At 43.1% G+C, this 21600-nt stretch overlaps 1 protein-coding gene across 4 annotated transcripts in view; it reads left to right on the plus strand.

Annotated features, from left to right (window-relative positions):
• The first annotated feature begins 10556 nt into the window (after positions 1–10556).
• Positions 10557–21600, plus strand: part of dusp16 (dual specificity phosphatase 16) — a 31416-nt gene continuing 20372 nt past the window's right edge. The window contains exons 1-2 of one of the 4 annotated variants that reach the window (XM_080754604.1): positions 10557–10765; positions 12969–13215. In XM_080754604.1, the coding sequence (XP_080610730.1) occupies positions 10590–10765; positions 12969–13215 (423 nt within the window). In that variant the 5' untranslated portion in view covers positions 10557–10589. Of the gene's footprint in view, positions 10775–12968; positions 13216–21600 lie in introns of all 4 variants that reach the window. The other 3 variants (XM_080754605.1, XM_080754606.1, XM_080754607.1) reach the window with 3 other exon arrangements.

Consider the following 21600-nt stretch of genomic DNA (forward strand, 5'->3'; position numbering starts at 1 on the left):
TCCTGGACCCCCTGTAAAGGGTAGACAGACAGAGAGGGCCAGATATCCTCATGAGACTCCTGGTGTGACCAAAAGTGACCTTCCTCAAGCTCTGTCATTTAACCAGTGGCGTAAGGTAACTAAGTACATTTACTTAAGTACTGTACACTACATAAGTACAAGTTTTATAGATATTTGTACTTTACTTGAGTATTTTCAATTTCCAATACATTTACTTGTAACAGAGTATTTCTACACTGAAGTATTCATACCTTTACTTAAAGGAGTAGTTCACCCCCAAAATGACTTTTTTTCTTTTGACTACTCACGCCATGGAGACTTGAGTTCAATGATATTTTTTTTTGTATTTGTCGCATTCCAAAGACAAAAAAAATTGATTGTAGTAAATTTACCCCCATTGATTCCAGATGGGGACCCAAATGCATTCGGGTCCCCATCCGGAATCAATGGGGGTGCGACAAAAAACAAAAAATATTATTGAACTCAAGTCTCCATGGCGTGAGTAATCAATAGTAAAGAAGTCATTTATGAACTACTCCTTTAAGTAAAAAATGTGAGTACTTTTTCCTCCACTGCATTTAAGACCTGAGGCCCATTCTACAAATGCCTTCTAAATCAGTGGCTCTCAAACTTTTTTTTTTTGTACCATGGACCCCCAACATGATATGTATTTGGCCGCAGAGCCCCATCTGAACCCCCCGAAGAGTAGATTTTGTTAAAAAATCTAAATTATCCAACTTACTTTCAAGATCTTAAAAAAAGAAAAAAAAAAGCCAAAAGGCTTGCGGACTTGCGGTATGATCAATCAATTGCGTTCCGGCTTGGATCCATAGAACCAACGTAGTGCACTTTAAGTTCAGCCCTTCATCACAATGTAAAACTCATTTTAACACAAAGAGTAAAATACAGTACAAAGATTGTTTGTTTAAATGTATATTAATTAAAATCTTAGCTTTATGCCAATGATTTGGGGACCCACTTGCAATAAACCTCAAGGCCCACCACGGGTTGAGAATGCAGATTTGTCACATGTGGGATAGGATACACCTGTTCTCCTGTCTTGTCTTGTCTTGTCCTGTCCTGTCCTGTCCTGTCATGTCCTGTGCTGCACCAAGTCGGTTTTTAATTTTCACTTGCTTTTTTAATCTGGTTGAGGTTTGGTCATGTGGGTCACAGAGCAAAGTCTAGCTGGTTGCTTCGCTATCTCTATAGAACCAGCAGCGAGTCATTAACCTTTGCTCACACAGTGTTGGCTCACACACCTACCTGCCTACTGCAGATAGCACAAAACTTGTATCTCCATATTTTAACGTAATCTTGTTTTTGTCAATTATTTTTGTTAACACTTTGTCATTATACAGTGCCACTCAAAAGTTGCAAAAGAATAGCTTGTAGATCTGCCATTTATTGCAACTTTTGAACTATCCTGTAAAGTGGACAGTTTTTGGACATATGTGGTTTCCTGCGATGACATTTGAAAGGGGAAGTAAGCCAACTTCTCTTCTCTGTTCCGGGTGGAATGTTCTGCGAAAAGGTTGCACATCTACAAGCTCCCCACACGTCGCATTACAATGCTTTTTGAGCTTGTAGATCGGGTATTTCCGGCAAAGATATTTGGTGTGTGTGTGTGTGTGTGGGGAGTGCATCTCTCCACTCCGACATGTCTCCTTTCCGACATGTCTCCATTCCGACACTAACCCTATCTCTAACCCTAACCCTAAACCTAACCCCTATGGGAGTGTCGCCACTCCGACAATAAGAAGTCAATTTCGGAGTGGCGACATGTCGGAATGGAGAGAGCTGTCCGTGTGTGTGTGTGTGTGTGTGTGTGTGGGGGGGGGGGGGGGGGGGGGGGGGGGGGGGTGTCAACAAAGTATATAACGTTTAACACAGAACAAGTTCTCAGTTGGTCAGTTAGGTCAGGCTAAAGTGACACCGGTTTTCACGTTAGCCCAACAAGGGAACTAAAGGCTCCATTGACTTGAGCCTTGATCTTGTTAACTCATAGAAATGCCACGATAGTGCAGTGCCGTCATCATGGAACTGAGGGAGAGGAGTATTATATGCAATGCATTTCCCTCCATTGTGGCCAGTACGTTGAGAGCTATAATAATACCTCGGATCAATAAAGCATTTTTCTTTCTTTTTTAAATTTCTTAATCCCACAATTTTGTAAGTTATTTCGTTCTAATGTGATCCTGGGTGCTACAAAGTATTTATAAACGGACTTGTGTGGATGACAGAGACATATTAGTGAAATCCTGATCAGCGACACGCGCTGAATTGTTTGTGCATCTTCTCTGCTGTGCTCACGTTGTGACAAATGTTGTCAAATGTTGGCAAAAATTCCACTCCCAACAGGAGTGGAATTGGGACGGTCCAGACAGCGTTACATTGTGATTGCGACCGAAGGTTTCAAAGACAGTCAGCACACACTGCTTTGGTTGTGTATTGTTGTTCTGTTTTCTTACAATAAATGCGAGAAGTCTCTGTGAATATGCCTGCGTGTCTGCGCGCGTGTGTGTGTGTATGTAATCCGTGTATCTCGATAACCGCTCAGTAAAACTTTAATATTCGCTCTAAATTCTGACAAGATACTCTTCTTCTGTGACATGACGTTTTATATCTCCCAAAGCCCCATAGTCAACAGCGCCCCCGGGAGGCACACAGATACAATTACAGATGAATGATGTGTACTCCAGGGAGTCCAGGCACAGAAGAATTTTGGCCAATGTGAATGCTGGTCAGCCAGGCAACTGTTTTCGGGAACAGTTCAAATCAATCGGACTGCAGTGTGAATCCGCCCTTAATGTCTCTAGAGCAAAATCAATTAAAACAGTTTGCTGGCAAAAGCAATATCGATATTCATATGCTACTGAGTTGTGTTTTGAGAGCGGTTTTGAATGATTGGGAAGGTAGGGGGCTTCATTGATGGCATTCGGGAGTGCATTCCACAGGCAGGGGGCAGCAGCAGAAAGAGCCCTGTCGGCCTAGCCTGGTTAATAAACCAGACTCCACAACACCACCCCCTGTTGGTAGTATCCGACACGCAGTGAGGAATTAGTATGAGCAACGCCAGGCTACTGTCGGCCCACGTTCGGTGCTTGGTCCTGGGGACCACCAGGACCATTATTAGAGTGGTTGCTATAGGCAACCAGACTATTGTTCTAGGTTCGAGAACTTTTGTCACCCAAAGTAAACCTGTTTTCAGTTAACCTATTTCTTCACCTCAAGTTGTGTTCATTCAACTTTTCTGTAATCCCAAAAGTCCTTTGAGTTCAGTGGACAATTTCCGTCCCTTTTCTGATTGGACAATATCATGTCCAATAAGACAGGGCTCGCTTCAGTGCAACCACACATGCAATTTCCCTGAATCGCAACTTTCTAGTTGTCATTTGAGATTAGAGATTTTTTCTTTTTTTTTTTGACGAAAGTGCATCCCCGCCAGGATGCTCGTCTGTCCCCATCGCACCCTAAAGCCATTACGTCAGGATCAGGGACGTTATACGTGCACGATGTGGCTCCCAGAGGGGACCGTGTCCATGTCCTTGTTTGTCCCCCCATTGGGGGCTGAGAGTAGGAGGAGCGCTGTGATCTTTCTCATGCAGTCGTCATGATTCATTTTCTTTTCTTTTTCTTCTTTTTTTTATCTGGGAACAATGTAAGAGGTCGCAACCTGACAGGCCTACACTTGATTACAACAACGTCCCCATCTGATTCCAGAGAGAGTTGAGAGCTGGTAATTTGACCGACATGGATTCTTTGTGCACGTCATTTTTAACCACTTAAAACCCTCTATTCCAGGGGTCTTCAACGTTTTCAGGCCAAGGACCCCTTAGTTGAGAGAGAGATGAAGCAGGGACCCCCACAACCTGTTCATAGATTCCATATAGTTTCATTGTTTGACAGCAAAATCTTCAGTGTATTTTGGATTCATGTCAATTTGTGTTTTTAGATATTTAACCACTTGAACCGTCAATACTTAATAAACCTGACCTTTCACTCTGTACTTAGTCTGCTCTTTTTCCCCTCTACACCAAAGCTCTTTGACGAAAATAGACGATCTACAAGCTCACATTGCCTTGCAGCGTGAGGCGCTGTGAGCTTGTAGATCTGATATTTTTGGCTAAAGTTCTCAAAATATGGACACTAGGGTTCAAGCTGTTAATATAGAAAAGGATTGGAAGATATGGAGGACCCCCCGTAGTAACACTGATGACTCCCTAGGGGTCCCGGACCCCCTGTTGAAGACCCCTGCTCTATTCTTAGTCAAACTGACCTGACTTACAACTACTTGGACCGCTTTATTTATTTTTTAACGTCTGCACCAAATCTCTCTCAGCCCCCCAAAACAGACGATCTACAAGCTCTAAAAGCTTAATCTGAACTTGTAGATCTGCTGTTTTTTGGCAAACGTCTCCCCCATCCCAGAATAGGGTTCAAAGGTTTTTATAAAAAGAAAAAGAAAAAAGAAAACGTGCGTTCATTGGGATGGGAATGCCCCGGGCCGTTTCTGAACATCACAGCTCTGCCACTTATTCCACTTTTATGGTGTGAAGTGGAACATGATGAGCTGTTGGGACGCTGCCTGCCTCGGTGCGCTCCAGCTGCTGCTGTTGCTGGGCCTCCCACGGTATCTGGGTTTTAGATAGACGGCCCGGCGGGGCCTGATTTTGTCCCCCAAGGTCAAGGAAGGGCTGGCTTGTGTCTTGGCTTCATTGACCACGTGCACACACACACACACACACACACACACACACACACACACACACACACACACACACACACACACACACACACACACTAGGGCTGTCACGATATGACATTTTACATGACGATTAATTGTCACTCAAATAATTGGCGATTATCGATTAAATTGTGTTTTTATCGTTGATAATTACATTTCTGTTTGGCTTTTAGGCTTTGAAGTTGTACATGGTAGATATGACACATAACCTAAATATACAAAGAAATTATTGACATATTTGACAACTTACTACTTAAAAAATAACTTTGAAGTGGAAATAGCCGATCTACTGTACAAGCTCGATGCGACGCGTTGTGAGCTTGTAGATCTGCTATTTCCAATATTTTTGACTCTTTTTTAAATACATGAACGTTTTTCAACATGGAAACGATTATGACGATTATGAAAAATAATCGCGATTATGTCAAATAATCACGATTAGACGATTATGTAATAATTGTGACAGCCCTAACACACACACACACACACACGCACACACACACACACACACACACACACACACACACACACACACACACACACACCCCTGTTTTCTGTGCCCTAGTCTGCCCTTCTCCATTCTGTTTGGTCGCTCCTTACTTATGATAATCACAACAGCGAGTTAAGGTGTGTCAAGATGACTGTGTGTTGTTATACACACATAGTTTGTTCGCTGATATCGTCATATTGTAGCAGATGTAATATATGCTCTCCCTGTTCTTATCCTTTTTAATGACATGATTCCTGTACTGTATGATAATTAGGGCTGTCACAATTATTACATCATCGTTTAATCACAATTATTTGACATAATCGCAATTATTTTGTCGTTAATAATCGTTTACATGTTGAACATTTTTCATATTTTCAAACATTTTCTAAAATAGTGGAAATAGCCGATCTACAAGCTCACAACGACGCGTTGTGAGCTTGTAGATTTGCTATTTCCACTATCAATGTTCTTTTTCAAGTATAAAGTTGCCAAATATGTAAGTAATGTCTTTGTATATTTAGGTTATGTGTCATGTCTGCCATGTTCAAAGCCTACAAGCAAAAACAGAAATGTAATTGTCAATGACAGAAACACAATTAAATCGTTAATCGCAATTATTAGCCCTAATGATAATAATTTGCATGGTTTCAGGGGGCAGATCAGCCCCATGGTGAGCCATGGTGGTCTCGGATCATTTCCCCATCAGGGCTTTGTTGTTTTATCCCCGGCATCCGTAACATAATTGCATATTACCCCAGTGTATGTTACCCAAGACTAGCTGTCATGGTTTTAAAAGAAGTGCAGTTACAGGAGCGTTCGGTGTTGATGCAGGGCGAAACGGATCCCCAGATTTTGTTGAACTTGGAAAGGGGAGGCCAAAAGACTCAAAGTGGCACGATGGCAGCGGGTGGATTTTATAATTCACTCTTCTTGATAAAATAAAACTATGACTCCAGTTCACTCTCTGGTGCTTTGCTGTTGTTTGTTTTTCTCAATTTTTTCTCCCAACAGAGGCCTAAAGGACAAGTAGCATCTGACAGGCCCAGTCATGCTACTAGCCCTGCATCCTGCATCCCTGACGCATATTGTTTTTGAAGGGCGCATTAAACTAAGCATCACTGCATCCCGGGGATGCTATCCTTTCTGCTATCAGTCATTTCACTGCACCAGCTGAGCTGCATGTGCTGCAATACTTTCTGGCATTACCGATGAGATGATCGAGAACATCTTGTAAATCCATGCTTCTGTCCTTCATTAACTACATACAAGTAGCTATTTGCCACCATTTGTTTAAATCAAAGTCCTTTGTGATGTTTTCACCGTTGATACATAATGCATGTGTCGTCGCGGGACCCATAAAATAATTCTGGGACCCATTTGAATGACCACCTGTGGGTCCCGGGACCCATTGAAAACCTAGCAACATCACTGGGGCCTGTAGGTCTATCCTGCAGGTCTATCAGGTCCTATAGGGTTTTGAAAGGCGCTATATAAATTCAAGTTATTATTAGGTCACCCCCTAGATCACTTGATCTTGTGGGGTCCAGGCAGGGACCCCTAGGGTTCCAAATGGACCCTTACAGGTCTGTAATTCTGAGAGTGTACAAATGGACCGTTACCCTTAGAGGGATAGTTCACCCAAATGGACCGTTACCCTTAGAGGGATAGTTCACCCAAAAAAATACTTTTTTCTATCAATTACTCACCCCATGGAGACTTCACGTATATTTATTTTAGTTTTTGTCACATTCCTAAACCAACAATTTGATAACCAGCAGTGGTTCCCTATGGAGTCACAAATAGCCTGCTTTGTTCCCTATGGAGACACAAAGAGTCTCCTCAAATTATTGGCTTAGGACAAAATGCGACAAAAACAATCCCCATGGGGTGAGTAATCGATCGAAAAAAGTCATTTGGGGGTTGAACTATCCCTTTAATTAAAACATTTGGGGATCCTCTGGGTAGTTGTCAGTGAGAGTGTGGAAACATGCCTCTGCCTTGCATCCGTTGATGAGACGACTTCATGTCTGGCTCCTGTATTATAAACTTACCTCTGCCATGCATCCATTGATGAAACCAGGTCATGTCTGGCTCCTCTATTTTAAACTGTGAGACTCTGAAAGTAAACTTTGCGCGTGGCGCCGGAGACAACCTGATGTAACAGAAATGTAAAGTTTAGAAGTTTTTTTTCTCTCTCTTTTTTATTGTTTCTGGAACTCAGAGGTGATTTCTCTCGCCAGTGGATCTTTTTTTGTGCTCTGTGGGTGGTCTTGTGTGAGTAGGAATACGTCATGGGGGAAGAAAAAACAGTTTTTTTTTTTGTCGATACTGCTGAGTTAAGTGTTGGGTTTAACGGCACAAGGGAATTTCCTGGGCTCACGGCTTTGACTCAGTCGGTTGCAGGACGACCAAAACTTTTAATGGGAAGCTGGCGACTCTCAGTCATCCGTCTCTCTCACTCACACACACACACACACACACACACACACACACACACACACACACACACACACACACACACACAAACGCCATGCTTGTCTTGCGGCCGAGGCATGGCACACACACTCTTAAGTCCTGCGCACACACACAGAAATAAATATTTTACAAGGCGAGTCTGAGCGTCATAGATTGCACTTAATCGGGCGGAAACCGTTACTTTTCAAGGAAACAGAACGACAACTTTTCATAAATGGAGAAGATGGCAGATCTACGAGCTCGTCACAGATACGGCGCGCTGTGAGCTCGGCTCGTAGGTCGGCTATTTTATCGACTTTTGCTGGACACTCGTACAACTAATTGGGACATTAAGTTATAAAAAAAACTGTTGAAACATGGAGATACAATTAGGCCAAATGGCGACAATTTTAATGGTTTGCATTAGGGCATTAACGAAAAAGTCGACAAGTCGACTTAGTCGACTTCATCACACAAGTCGACTCCCACCAGAGAAAGTCGAAGGTCGAAGTAAAAAAAAAAAAAAAAAAGAAATTCTATTGTGAAAATAGCAGATCTACATGCTCACTTGTGAGCATGTAGATCTGCTATTTTCACAATTTCTGCCTCTAATATTTGACAATTTGGCCAATGTTTAATTTGTCATTTTAGAGGTATTCAAAAAGTCCTTAAATTGGCACTTTAGAAATGTGAAGATACCCTCTATACACTTAATCTTAATGTTGGTTTGTTTACAGTTGAGTGAGAAAACAATGTTACCATGTGCCGATAGCCCATGGTTCTTTATTTATTTATATATTCAGACTGTGTTAGCCTGGGTGATATCTGTGCTTTCTCATGAACACAATTTTAACCTTATTCTCTTTAACATTCTTCCAAATAAATACTCATCATGACTTCTTGGGGTTTGGGCACTTTTAGAGCCTCACCACGGTAGCCATATTTCATGGAAGGAAAAAGTATAGAAAATCAATCAAATGTATGCACGGACATCTAGGGAGGCATAAATATATGTCATCTGTCTGCCTGACACTTTACTCTGAGGTCTCAAAGTGATCGAACATGACAAATCTCTCTTTCTGTCCTTGCTCCGAACGCCAATGACCCTCCCAATGGCCCTCAAGCTCACAACGCGATGCAAAGCGTTGTAAGCTTGTAGATCTGCTATGTTCATAAAGAATCGTGAAAGAAAATAGAATAACTTTGAAACAAGCCCAAAATAAAACGAGCAACCATCAATATTTACAAGCGACTTTGCAGAAAAACAAGGCAAACGTTGCTTATAATAAGCACACCTGTAAACCTGGCACAAAAGTCAGTCAGTTTCCGATTAAACTGGCGAGGAGCAGTGTTGCCATGTCTGTTTATTTCAAGCGACTTTGTGCTTAATTCTCTGTGAAGTTGCTTGTAAATTTTGGTAGTTGCTTGTTTCTAAGGGCCAATACTTGTATTATTTTACTCAAGTAAACTTTGCAGTATTGATACTTTTACCAACACATTTGAGTACTTTTTCCACCACTACCTTAAACATTAAAGCGCTTACAACACGTGGCCTTTAATAACAGCCACTTCTTTTGGGCTTGTTTTCCTAGACCTGGTTGCTTATTTCTCTCTAAAAAAAAAGGGGGTGGAAAAAAGAGATCTGGCAACTCTGGTCCGGGGCGCTTATTCCCTCCCGAGCCCAAAAAGCTCCTCCCGTGTCCCTTTTTTTCTTTTCGTCGTTGTCGGGTGAAAACCTCGTATGTCCAAAACCTGTTTCGTTTTGCTTTTTTTTTTTTTATAAAAAACAAAAAACGATTTAAACTAGCGAAAACAGCCGATCTACGAGCACACAACGCCTCACGCCAGCCTGCGAGGCGTTGTGTGCTCGTAGATCGGCTGTTTTCACTACTTTTGTGCGACGGGCCTTGTACGACGAAGCAGTGGCTTCGCTTTGCGAAAGAAGAACGTACAGATTTGAAACTTGGGAGACATACAAGGTTTCCGCCACCACAGCAACGTTTTGTCTCCTCTTTCTCTCCTCCAGGCTGATAAGCACTTAAGCATGAAGACGAGGAGCGAGGTGCAGCGCGGCGCGGTGATGTCATCCTCGCAGCACAGTCCCGGAGAAAAGAGCTCTTTTGTTCCCGCTCGTGCAATGGTGTGAATAAAAGTTCTACCCCTGCTCCTCCTCCTCTCCTCTCCTCCCCCCCCTCTCCTCCTCCCCTATTCCCCCCCCCCCCCCCCCTTCTCCTCCTCCACCTCCCAAAAGGACTCCTTTACTCACAGTATATTGGGTTAGGTTTGGTTTGGACACAACCAGTTGGCCTACATACATACCCTCCCCACCACGCGTACACACACACACACACACACACACACACACACAAACACACACACTGACAAGAAACCACACATGCACAGAGTCTCACAAATGCAAGAAAGATAGTGGTGGGGGTTTAGTTTTTTTTTCTTTTTAGTCTTTCAGGGCCAGAGAGAGGCCTCCTTTTCTCTCTCTCTCTCTGTCTCTCTCTCTCCCCCCCCCCCTCCCCATTCCACTCCCTTCTCCCTCTCTCCCTCCTCTCTCTCTCTCTCTCTCTTTTGGCCTTGGGTTCTTCTGGCTGCCAAAGCTGCCATCAGGATGACATCATACCCGGCCGACACAATGGAGCTCTTCATCTCCTGAGAGAGAGAGACCCGAGACCCTCGCCAGGCTTTAGGCTGCGTCACTCCTGCTGCTGGACCTGCCGGGGGGGGGGGGGGGCCGGGTTGGGGGTGGGGGTGGGTGGGGGGGTCCGGGACCCCGCAGCCGCTTGCAACGACAAGGAGGAAGAAGGGGAGGTAGGGAGGGGGGAGGGGGGAGGGGGTGTGCACTCTCGCAGGAAGACGGGAGAGAGAGAAGTTTTTTTAGTCATAATGTCGGAGCGTCCCGTGGGCGCAGGAGCAGCGGTGGTGGTGGTGGTCCCTGGGTCTGACTCTTCTGGAGGAGGAGGACCCGCCGCCGGGGGGTCATCGGCCGTGACAGTGTCCGTGACGACGGGGACGTCCGTGACGACGTGCTGCGGCGCGCCGTCCTCCAGGCCCGGCAGGGGGTAAGGACTGTCACCGTTATTACATGATTGATCGCCTTAATTGCAATTATTGGACAAGCCTTAAGGCCTTGTCCATACTTTCTCCGAAATGCTCGGTGAGTTGGACTTTCCGACGTGCAAATTTCCGACCTCTCATTCGGTCTAATGCTTTTCAGAAGTCGCGAGTGACGTCGTTTTGTAGTCGAACCTTTTGGACCTTTTGACCGAAAAGGGCGGTTTCGGTCAAAGTATGGACAGGCCTTTAAAAACCAAACGGAAATTCAAATTGTATTGATATGTTCACAATGTTCCAATGCAAAAAAAAAAAAGAAAAAGTGTATCGTTATATCTCAATTATTTTATGTGACAATTGATCAGTCAACTTAAAGGGATATTTCAGTTTCAAAAAAACGTTTTGTCATTTTATCGTCTAATCAGGCTTTTATGAACACCCTGAACAGTTTTTAATTTGCTTGATTCAATATTTAGATATTTGATGTAAATGTTATCAGGCCCTCCAGGCCCAGGGCCTCTCCCCATACACACCCATTGTAACTTCAAACTCCATTTTAACCATGATAGATTCATTAAAAACACCCATTATATTTTCTGGCGACTCATACCACCCTCCTAATACGTGAGCAGGCCTTTTTTCCGATAACTTCTTTTTATTGATTTTTTTTTCTTCCATTTTCCCAAAGAATTATTAAAAATAAATGAAAAAACACATTGAAAAAGCCAGGCCCGCCTGGTAACATTTACATCAAATATCTAAATATTGAATCAAGCAAATTAAAAACTGTTCAGGGTGTTCATAAAAGACTGATTAGACGATAAAATGACCAAAAGTTTTTTTGAAAGTGAAATATCCTTTTAAAGGTTTGATTAATGGGTTAGTGTCCTTCCCCGGAGGAACCCACGTCCCCTCCCTCCGTTCATTATTCGTGATTCATTCATTATTTATTTGTCCATTATTAATGTCATTAAAAACCCTCATACCTTCATAACGGTGTGTTTCTGGTCTGTGATGATAAAAGAATGTACTGAAGGACGGCCTGAGTGACAACCACATGCATGCTGTAGAATCTGAGACCAACACACTTAGTTAGCGTCGCGACACCCACAGCCACAACACCAGAGGGAACGCACACAACCATCTGATAATGATACAAACCCGTAAGACAAATATGGGTAAATTCTCCTTCTACAACACTGTCTGCCACCCAGGTGGACAACTTCCCTTAAAACATGTAGCTCGCTGGCCTCCTTCAAAACTGCCCTGAGAACTCACCTTTCAGGAGGCCAGAGAAGGAGGTTGTTATCACTTCATTTATATGTAATGATTTTTTAATGTGTTTTTTTTTGCTTGCCATTTGTTATGTCCATGAATTGAATACCAAGGACATAAACAAGACCGTAAGAGGACTTATTTGGGATGCTCCTTTTTAGGCAGGGTGTTTAACTATACTTGTACTGTTCTCCATTTTTGTCTAATAAAATATTCAATCAATCAATCAATCAATCTGAGTTAGTGCAGTGCTTCTCAAAAGTGGATTCCAGGGACTCTGTGGGATCCTTTAGGGGGGTACGTCTAAACGGACCCATACAAGTCTGTAACAGGTCCATTTGGTTCCATTTGTACACTGTCAGAGTTAAAGGACAACTTTGTTTTTTTTACAACAAGGGTTCTTATTTTAGATTGTAATTAGGGAAAAGAAAAGGTGAGTGTTAAAATGTTTTCATTTGGGTGAGTGTTAAAATGTTTTCATTTGCTTCGTTCTATTGTTTTATTGCGTTTACCGTACTAAAATGTGGGGCATGCGTACGCATGGGGGCATGTGTACAAGTGGCTAAATATGTCTTTTTAGACACAATAAGCCAGCAGTTTCTTTATTGCTATTTACAGTAACACGTATAGCCCCCATAAGTCACATCCAACCATGAAAGGTTGCGTTGTATCTTGGGAATGAGCTTATTCTGTGTAAAATGCCATATTTAGCCTCTTGTACGCATGCCCCCATCCACTGAAATAAGAATCTCTAAAACAATAGGAAGAAGTAAATGAAATAATTTTAACAATCATCTTTTATATTCTTTAATTACAATCTAAAATATGAACCCTTGTTGTAAAAAAAAACAACGTTGTCCTTTAAGGGGAGACCTTGAAATGTAAAAGTGCGAGAAACACTGGATGAGTGAAATGTCTGGTGTGATGGTGCCCCAGCAGCAGCAGCAGCAGCAGAAGGGGGTCTGAGCGGGCGGTGCTTCCCATCGGGTCAGAGGCCCTGGTGTCCCTGCTGGAGGGCGGCCTGGACGGCGTGCTGCTCATCGACAGCCGGCCCTTCGTGGACTACAACGCCTCGCACATCCTGGAGGCGGTCAACGTCAACTGCTCCAAGCTGATGAAGAGGAGGCTGCAGCAGGACAAGGTGCACATCGCCGAGCTGCTGCAGCACTCCGCCAAGAAGAAGGTGAGGGGCCACGCCGCTGCGTCTATGCTAAACACATGCTAAACACATGCTAAACACATGCTAAACACAAGCAACACACACACACACACACACACACACACACACACACACACACACACACACAGGGCATTCACCAAATATTCGAATATTCGAATATCAAAGTCACTATTCGACATGGTTCACCGAAGTCGAATATTCGCGTATTTTTTTGTTTTCTTTTTAAAAAATATATAGTTTATAAAGCTTAGCTAGATAGGAAGTCATAAGAATGAGTTGGCAATGCCCCTGGTGGATGAATTTGTTAATTCTCTATACCAGGGGTTCTCAAACCTTTTTAGGCCGTGAATTGTTTATAATTATTTTATTGTATTTAATCTTTTCCATTTCCAAAGAATTATTATGTTCTTATCCATGTAGAGCAGGGGTGGGCAACTTTGATGATGGTGAGGGCCACTATATTTCCACTTTCACTCCAGAGGGCCACATTGCATATTGCTATGTCGTACTTTGTCATTCTAGTATCGCATACAATAGAAGCAAAAATAGCAGGTCTACAAGCTCTGAGCTTGTATATCGGCTATGTTTGCTTCTTTTGAATTGGAATCCTGAATAATATTTTGTTATTTCTTAATTGGAATCCTGAAATGTAACATTTTGATTTAATTTCAAACGCATTTAGTTATATACTCATGTTAACTTTATGAACCTAAATACAAAAACAATACATTTTAATACTACTATACTAGTCATTAAGCTATATAGACTGACAGAATTAAAGCAGGTCATGTTTGGAATTGTAACAGCTGAAATCAATAATATATTCAGTATTCCGGTATTAACCTGCGGGCCACATTAAAGGTGTATTCAGTGATAATGAAAGTGGCCGGGGGTCATCTTGTCCCTTACTGGCCTTAGTTTTTTATAGATTTTTTACACCATTATAATGTTCTTGTTTTGATCATTAGACCCAAGTTCAGTAGTTTACAATCTAGGCATTTAGACGTTCTTAATTCAGAGCGACTGTGGTTCTCAAAAATTATTTTGACCATCATAACTAAACATCATAACATAACTACGGCCATTCTCTACCCTGATTGGTCGAGGACTGGCTGGCCACCTCTGAAAACTGAATCTAGCTATGCTCGTAACACGGGCCATGGTGGAAGTCCTTATATGGTCAGCACACATTCTAGTGAGGAGAATGAATGGATAATGTACCAATTATATTTGTATTTGAATGAAATACAATCACTGAATATACCTTTAAGTGAAGGTGTGGGCCGCATGTGGCCCCCGGGCCGCCAGTTGCCCATGTATGATGTAGAGAGAGTGAATGACAGGCAGCTGGTTCACACTTTCTCTCCATATCTAAGAAGAGACCTTGAGCTCCTATTCTATGAAAGAACCTTTTTTGGAGCTGTGTGGAACACAAGCTCCCAATAGACAGGTATGTCCGTGGGTATGTGGGTGGCTGGGTGGCTGGGTGGCTGGCCCTGTCCGTAGCCTGGCAATACCTTGAGTGGCCACACACAACACACTAGTTAAAGGAGGGGCGCTGTTTTGTGCAGGCCAGGCACACTCACCACTCACTCATAGGAACAGTTTACAGTTCACACACGCACACACACACACACACACACACACACACACACACACACACACACACACACACACACACACACACACACACACACACACATATAATTTATAGATCTAGAACACATAGAATTTATATATAGAACACTTAGAATTCATAGATCTAAAACACATAGAATCAAAATCATAGATCTGGAACTGCTCAAATTCACAGCTCCACTTCGAACGAGGTTTGATTTTTAGATATTTTAGTATTTCAGCATGTACTAGTGATGCGTTTTGCATCATATGAGGTAAAACGCATCACTGATGATGCAAAAGGCATCACCAGTCATGCTGAAATACTAAAATATCTAAAAACACAGATTGAATACAAAAAATAACTCAGGATTGTGTTGATCGTGTCCCAAACAACAATAAAATAAGATAGGGTTGTCCCAGAGGTGAAGTGGCCCTTTAACTTTGATCAAAATGTAGCCTATATATGTATTTTATTATAAGATCGTCTGACCCCCTGTCCTACAGAGGTGGTTCCCAAACTGGGGGGCCCCAAATTATTTTGGGGGTCCCCAGATGATTAGCTTAACTCATTGAGTGCCAATCCCGAACTAGTTCGGCTTTATTAGCGTATCGCAGAGTGCCGATCCCGAACTAGTTCGGCTTTAAAAAAAAAAAAAAAAAAAAAAAAAAATGTTTTGAAAATTTTTTTTTTGATTTTTTTTTTTTGGACCCCATCAAATCTGGTGAACATGATTTCAATCGCGATTTTGCATGTTCCACCCCCATACAACCCCATCTAACATACAGGGCAGCCATTTTTGTTTACATAACATGTAAAACATAATGGCTATTATCTCAAGAATGCCTGAACGGATTTCCAATCGGATTTTTTTGTTTGAAAGCTGTGAACAAACTGCACAAATCCACTCCAATGCAATCCAGGATTGCATTGGATTTTTTAGAGCTCATTCTTCTCTGTTTTTTTCCCATGCATGAGGTGTGCAAGGTTTAATCGAGGCTAAATTGCAGAAAATAGATCTTCTAAAATGCTTGGTAGCCAATAGCTAACTTCAAGCTAACTTCATCCTCTTCCTGTACATGCACAAAGGAAAGTGTTCAGGCATGTCATGGCTGCAGGGCTTGTGCATATACCAGCACTGTCTAAGTAGAATTCTCTGGTCATTGTGGCCCTCTAGTGGTGAAAAAGGGGGCACTCAAAGAGTTAAAGGAGTAGTTCACCCCAAAATGACTTTTTTTCTATTGATTACTCATGCCATGGAGAGTAGAGTTCAATAATATTTTTTGGTTTTTGTCACATTCCTAAGACAAAAATTTGATTCGAGTAAACTTACCCCGGATGGGGACCCGTTTCGAAACGGGTCCCCATCCGGAACGAATGGGGATACATTTATTGTTATCACATTTTTGTCTTAGGAATGCGACAAAATACTAAAAATCAAACCTCGGTTCGAAGTGGAGTGGTGAATCTGTGCGTGCGTGCGTGCGTGCGTGCGTGTGTGTGTGCGTGTGTGTGTTTGTGCCTGCACAACAGCGCCCCTCCTTTAACTTGTGTGGCCACTCAAGGTATTGCCAGGCTACAGACATACCCAGCCAGCCAGCCAGCCAGCCACATAGCCAGCCACAGACATACCTGTCTATTGGGAGTGCTTTCACCACTCCAAAAATATTATTGAACTCTAGTCTCCATGGCGTGACTAATCAACATAAAAAAGTCATTTTGGGGGTGAACTACTCCTTTAATGTGCAACATTGTTTTCTCAATCAAAAGTAAACAAACCAACTTACAATATACTGTTAGTGTATACAAGGTATCTGCACTTCTAGCAGTTACAATGTTACAATTGAATGACTTAATTACCTTTTTAATACCAAATTGTCCAAAGAAAATAGACGATCTACAAGCTCAAAGCGCCTCACTCTGCGAGGCGTTAGGAGCTTGTAGATCGGCTATGCTTGTCACGGGTGGGGAGGGGGGTCCCCACTACCCAGTTGAAAAGTCAGGATATTGCAACATGGGCCTCCAAATAACAGGAAAAACAAAAACACCTATAAAATATTTTGTTTTTTTGTTGTCTTTTTTTCTTACTTGTGAAATGGACAATTTTGCATAATGAGTTATTTTTTTATGCCACACCTTTGTACTTTTACTCAAGTAAAGTTTGAATTCTGGACTTTTTAACCAGTAACAGAGTATTTCTACACTGCAGTATTGATACTTTTACTTACGTAAATTAAAACCACCACTGGACCTAAGATAACTATTCAAGCGCAGTGGATCTCTACCTTTTCAGGCCGTGACCCCCAAAATAATCATATTTTAACTGGGGACCTCTGACGAGCACTAATAGTTGAGGCATTACATTTTGTATAACATGCTTCTATTGTTGCGAGGCGTTGTGAGCATGTAGATCAGCTATTTTCAATGTTTTTGCCTCTAATATTTGATAATTTGGCCAATGTTTAATTTGTCGTTTTAGAGGTATTAAAAAGTCCTTACAATGTCACTTTAGAAATGTGCAGATACCCTCTATAAACTTAAACTTTGTTGGTTTGTTTACTGTTGAGTGAGAAAACAATGTTAATGCACATTAAGCTAATCAGCTGGGGACCCCCCAAAATAATTTGAGGACCCCTCTGGGGATCCCGACCCACAGTTTGAGAACCACTGTTCTAGCGTGCCAACAGAGAGGGTCTCTCTTATTGTACTAGTGTGGTCGGCTGGTTGAAACTCCGCTGGGATGCTGTTGTTGTGTCTTAATGTAGGAACCAGATGTGAGGAATGACAATAATACCACAGGATATTGGAAAGTCCCGTATTTACCGTAGACCAGGTGCTGTACACAGGAGCTGGCACAGTGCCCATTGCAACTGAGGGGTTCTGTATAACCGTAGATTGGACAACCAAGATATTATATATTCCTCTGGACATTGTTTTTGTCTCCTTAGGCCCAAATCTGCTCTCCGTTGTATAAATAACTCCTTTAGCCTGCCAGACGGATCATTTTGGCTGATATATCGGCCATTATTTGCTGCTTTCTTTATGCATTTTTTTGCCCTTTGTAGCACTTAGAGATTCGCAAGAATGTAAAGCGCGTTATAAATAAAATGTATTATTATCATTATTATTATCATTATTTGCCTTTTTTGACGACTCCGGTATCGTCAGTTGTACCATATGGTCGACATGTAAACCTGGCATCCCTATTTGGGGCATGCATTAATAGGAGAAAAAAAGTTTTCAAAGGTTTCAAAAATAGTCCATCTACAAGCTCACAACGTGACGTGTTGTGAGCTTGTAGAGCGGCTATTTTTGAAATGTTACGTTTTTGAAAAACGGATCGGTAATTAGTAAGCTACTGTAGGACTCTCCAATATCAGGATTGTCATCAGACCAAACAACCTGGGGAGAGCCTTGAACTGAGCTCATGCTTCCACTTCTTATCACCCGACAGAGGGGAGTTTCCCCGGTAGGACGTTACGTGTGGAAGGAACACGTTATTCCAACCAGTTCCTCTCCCCTCCATCAGGCACCCCGGCTGACCAGGGGGAGGCAGTATAGAGACCAGGATTACTGCATGCAGGGGCGTCACACCAAATTCTGGGCCCTGGGTACAAGGATTCACTGTGGGCCCCCCATGAATGTTAACTATTGAAAAATAGCAGATATACAAGCTCACAGCGCGGCACCGAGTGCCGCGCTGCGAGCTTGTAGATCTGCTATTTTTGAAAAATTGTGAAAAAGTGTGCAATAAACCCATGTTTCCATGTCAGTGATGCTCAAACTTTTTCATGTGAAGGACACAAAAAAATTATATGAATTTGGCCACGGATCCCCATCTCAAAATATTTAGTTCCAGGAAACCCCCCTGGAAGCAAAATTTGAGTTACAAATGTCTGCTTAAAAAATACATATTCAAAGATTTGCACACATTTTCACAACTTTTCAAAAATAGCAGATCTACAAGCTCACAGCTCGGCACTCGGTGCCGCGCTGTGAGCTTGTATATCTGCTATTTTTCAATAGCTAAAGTTACTAGGGCCCCTCCACCTTGGGCCCTAGTAACTCAGTCCCACTTTCCTACCCCTTGTGACGCCCCTGCTGCATGTTTTCCCCTAGGTTACCTACCCGGGGAGAACATGCAAACTCCACACAGAAAGTCCCTTTCGCCAACCCCACCTAGGGTATGGGAATGGGTATGGGAATCAAACCCGGGACCTTCTAGCTGTGATGCGACAGCACTACCGACTGCACCACCATGCCCCCAACAATGATGTCTTAGTTCCAGTCAGCCACAGTATCGACACTGATGTTCAGTGCTGTTGCTGTGCAGCTTTTGACACCATGAACCAGTCCAGTCTCCTTATCAAGCTTCAGCAACGGGTGGCGTTAACTGGGACTGTCCTTGACTTGACTTGCCTCCCCCTTTTCAGACAAGGGTGTTACTGTGGATATTGGCGTAATCACCGGTATTGTGGTGTACCAGGGTTCAATCTGGACATTAAATTCTGCTTCATTGCTGGATATCAAAGAAATGAAGGAGAACTGTGGAAAAGACTAGTTCAAGTGTTTTTGGCCACATTGATTTAGACATAACAGTGGTCAGAATTAGATTCCCAATTTAGGTATCGTGTTTCTTGTAGACCAAGCAGGTTTGGTTGTATATCGCGGTGTCTAGCTGTAAGCAGGTTTGGGTGTATATCGCGGTGTCTAGCTGTAAGCAGGTTTGGGTGTATATCGCGGTGTCTAGCTGTAAGCAGGTTTGGTAGTATATTGCGGTGTCTAGCTGTAAGCAGGTTTGGTTGTATATCGCGGTGTCAAGCTGTAAGCAGGTTTGGTAGTATATCGCGGTGTCTAGCTGTAAGCAGGTTTGGTTGTAGATCATGGTGTCTAGCTGTAAGCAGGGTTGGTAGTACTGTATATTGCGGTGTCTAACTGTAAGCAGGTTTGGTTGTAGATCATGGTGTCTAGCTGTAAGCAGGTTTGGTTGTAGATCATGGTGTCTAGCCGGAGGGGCAGTGAACTGGTCTGTGTGAAAAGCCTCTGACTGAAACCCAATCGCTCCTCCGTACACCAGGAGGTAAGCTGCTGGCCGCTGTGTTTGTCTGCTGCTGTGGTGTGTGCTCTGGGTGTGTGATGTCAGCACACACACACACACACACACAGAGTGCACGCACGCACGCGCGCACGCACGCACGCACGCACGCACGCACGCACGCACGCACGCACACACACACACACACACACACACACACACACACACACACACACACACACACACACACACACACACACACACACACTTGTACTTGTGAGGACCTCAACATTTTATTGAAAATAGCTGAAATAAATATCTCACTCGTGAGCTTGTAGAGCTCACAAGTTCCAACTAAAGTATAAACTCCAACCCCTAAACATAACCTCTAAATGTCTAACCCCAACCTGAATCTTTTCCTAATTATAAGCGTAACCTGCAAGCCTTTTTCGAAGTACAGACGCACACACACACACACACACACACACACACACACACACACACACACACACACACACACACACACACACACACACACACACACACACACACACACACACACACACACACACACACACAGAGAGAGTGAGAGAGACGGAGCCAAGCTGCAGTTAGTCCAGACAAAGTGCTGATGGGGCTGTTCCCTTATGTAGGTCTCTGGACTGGGATTGGCCTGACGGCATTGCTCTGTCGCAATGGCAATAATCACACTTGGAAGTAGGTCAGTGCCTGAGACATTCAATCTATGAATCTAGATTTTTCAGTCAGTCCCAAGTTGTTTCAGGTGTGTGTGTGTGTGTGTGTGTGTGTGTGTGTGTGTGTGTGTGTGTGTGTGTGTGTGTGTGTGTGTGTGTGTGTGTGTGTGTGTGTGTGTGTGTGTGTGTGTGTGTGCGCGCGCCTGTCTGTCTGTCTGTCTGTCTGTCTGTCTGTCTGTCTGTCTGTCTGTCTGTCTGTCTGTCTGTCTGTCTGTCTGTCTGTCTGTCTGTCTGTCTGTCTGTCTGTCTGTCTGTCTGTCTGTCTGTGTGCGCGTGCGCGTGCGTGCGTGCGTGCGTGCGTGCGTGTGTACACAGTATATGCGTGTGTGGAGAGTGAAGTAGAATCAAGCAACTTTGTTGGTGTGTTGGTCTTTTTTATTCAACCCTCAAGTGTACAGTACTTGGACCAGATGTCCTGAGTCTCAGGTTTGGGGTTATGGTTTGAATTAGAGTAAGCCTGGTTAGGAGTGAAATGCAATCGAAGAGGTCTTAACAAGTAACACACACACACACACCATACTTGTTAAGACCTCTTCGGTTACACATCTCCATTCAGAAGATTGACTTCCATTATTCTAAATGGAGGTGTCACCTAAACCTAACCTAAACCCTAACCTTAACCTCAGTGGGGGTATTTCTGAATGGGGATGTTTCTAAGTGGGGGTGTTTCTGAATGCAGGTCTGCCCCTGTGTGGGTTTGTGTGTGTGTACTTCAGGAAGAGAAAAGAGGAGCACTCGTCAAAAAAGTAGTTCAAAAATATATTCATCTTGGGTGCACGGCTCGGGCAAACAATGAACTTAGAACAAGCTTGACACCAGCACTCACTTTAGAATGATTTCTTCTTGTTTTATTGAAGGTTTTTTCCCCCCAGCAGCTGCAAACAAATGGACGTTTCGGCCCAACAGGCCTTCCTCAGCGTGTAACCCTGAGGAAACGTCCATTTGTTTTGCGGCTGCTGCATGGGGGTAAAACCTTCAAT

The sequence above is a fragment of the Nannobrachium achirus genome (genome assembly GCF_963921795.1).
Source record: "Nannobrachium achirus genome assembly, chromosome: 23".
Taxonomy (NCBI): domain Eukaryota; kingdom Metazoa; phylum Chordata; class Actinopteri; order Myctophiformes; family Myctophidae; genus Nannobrachium; species Nannobrachium achirus.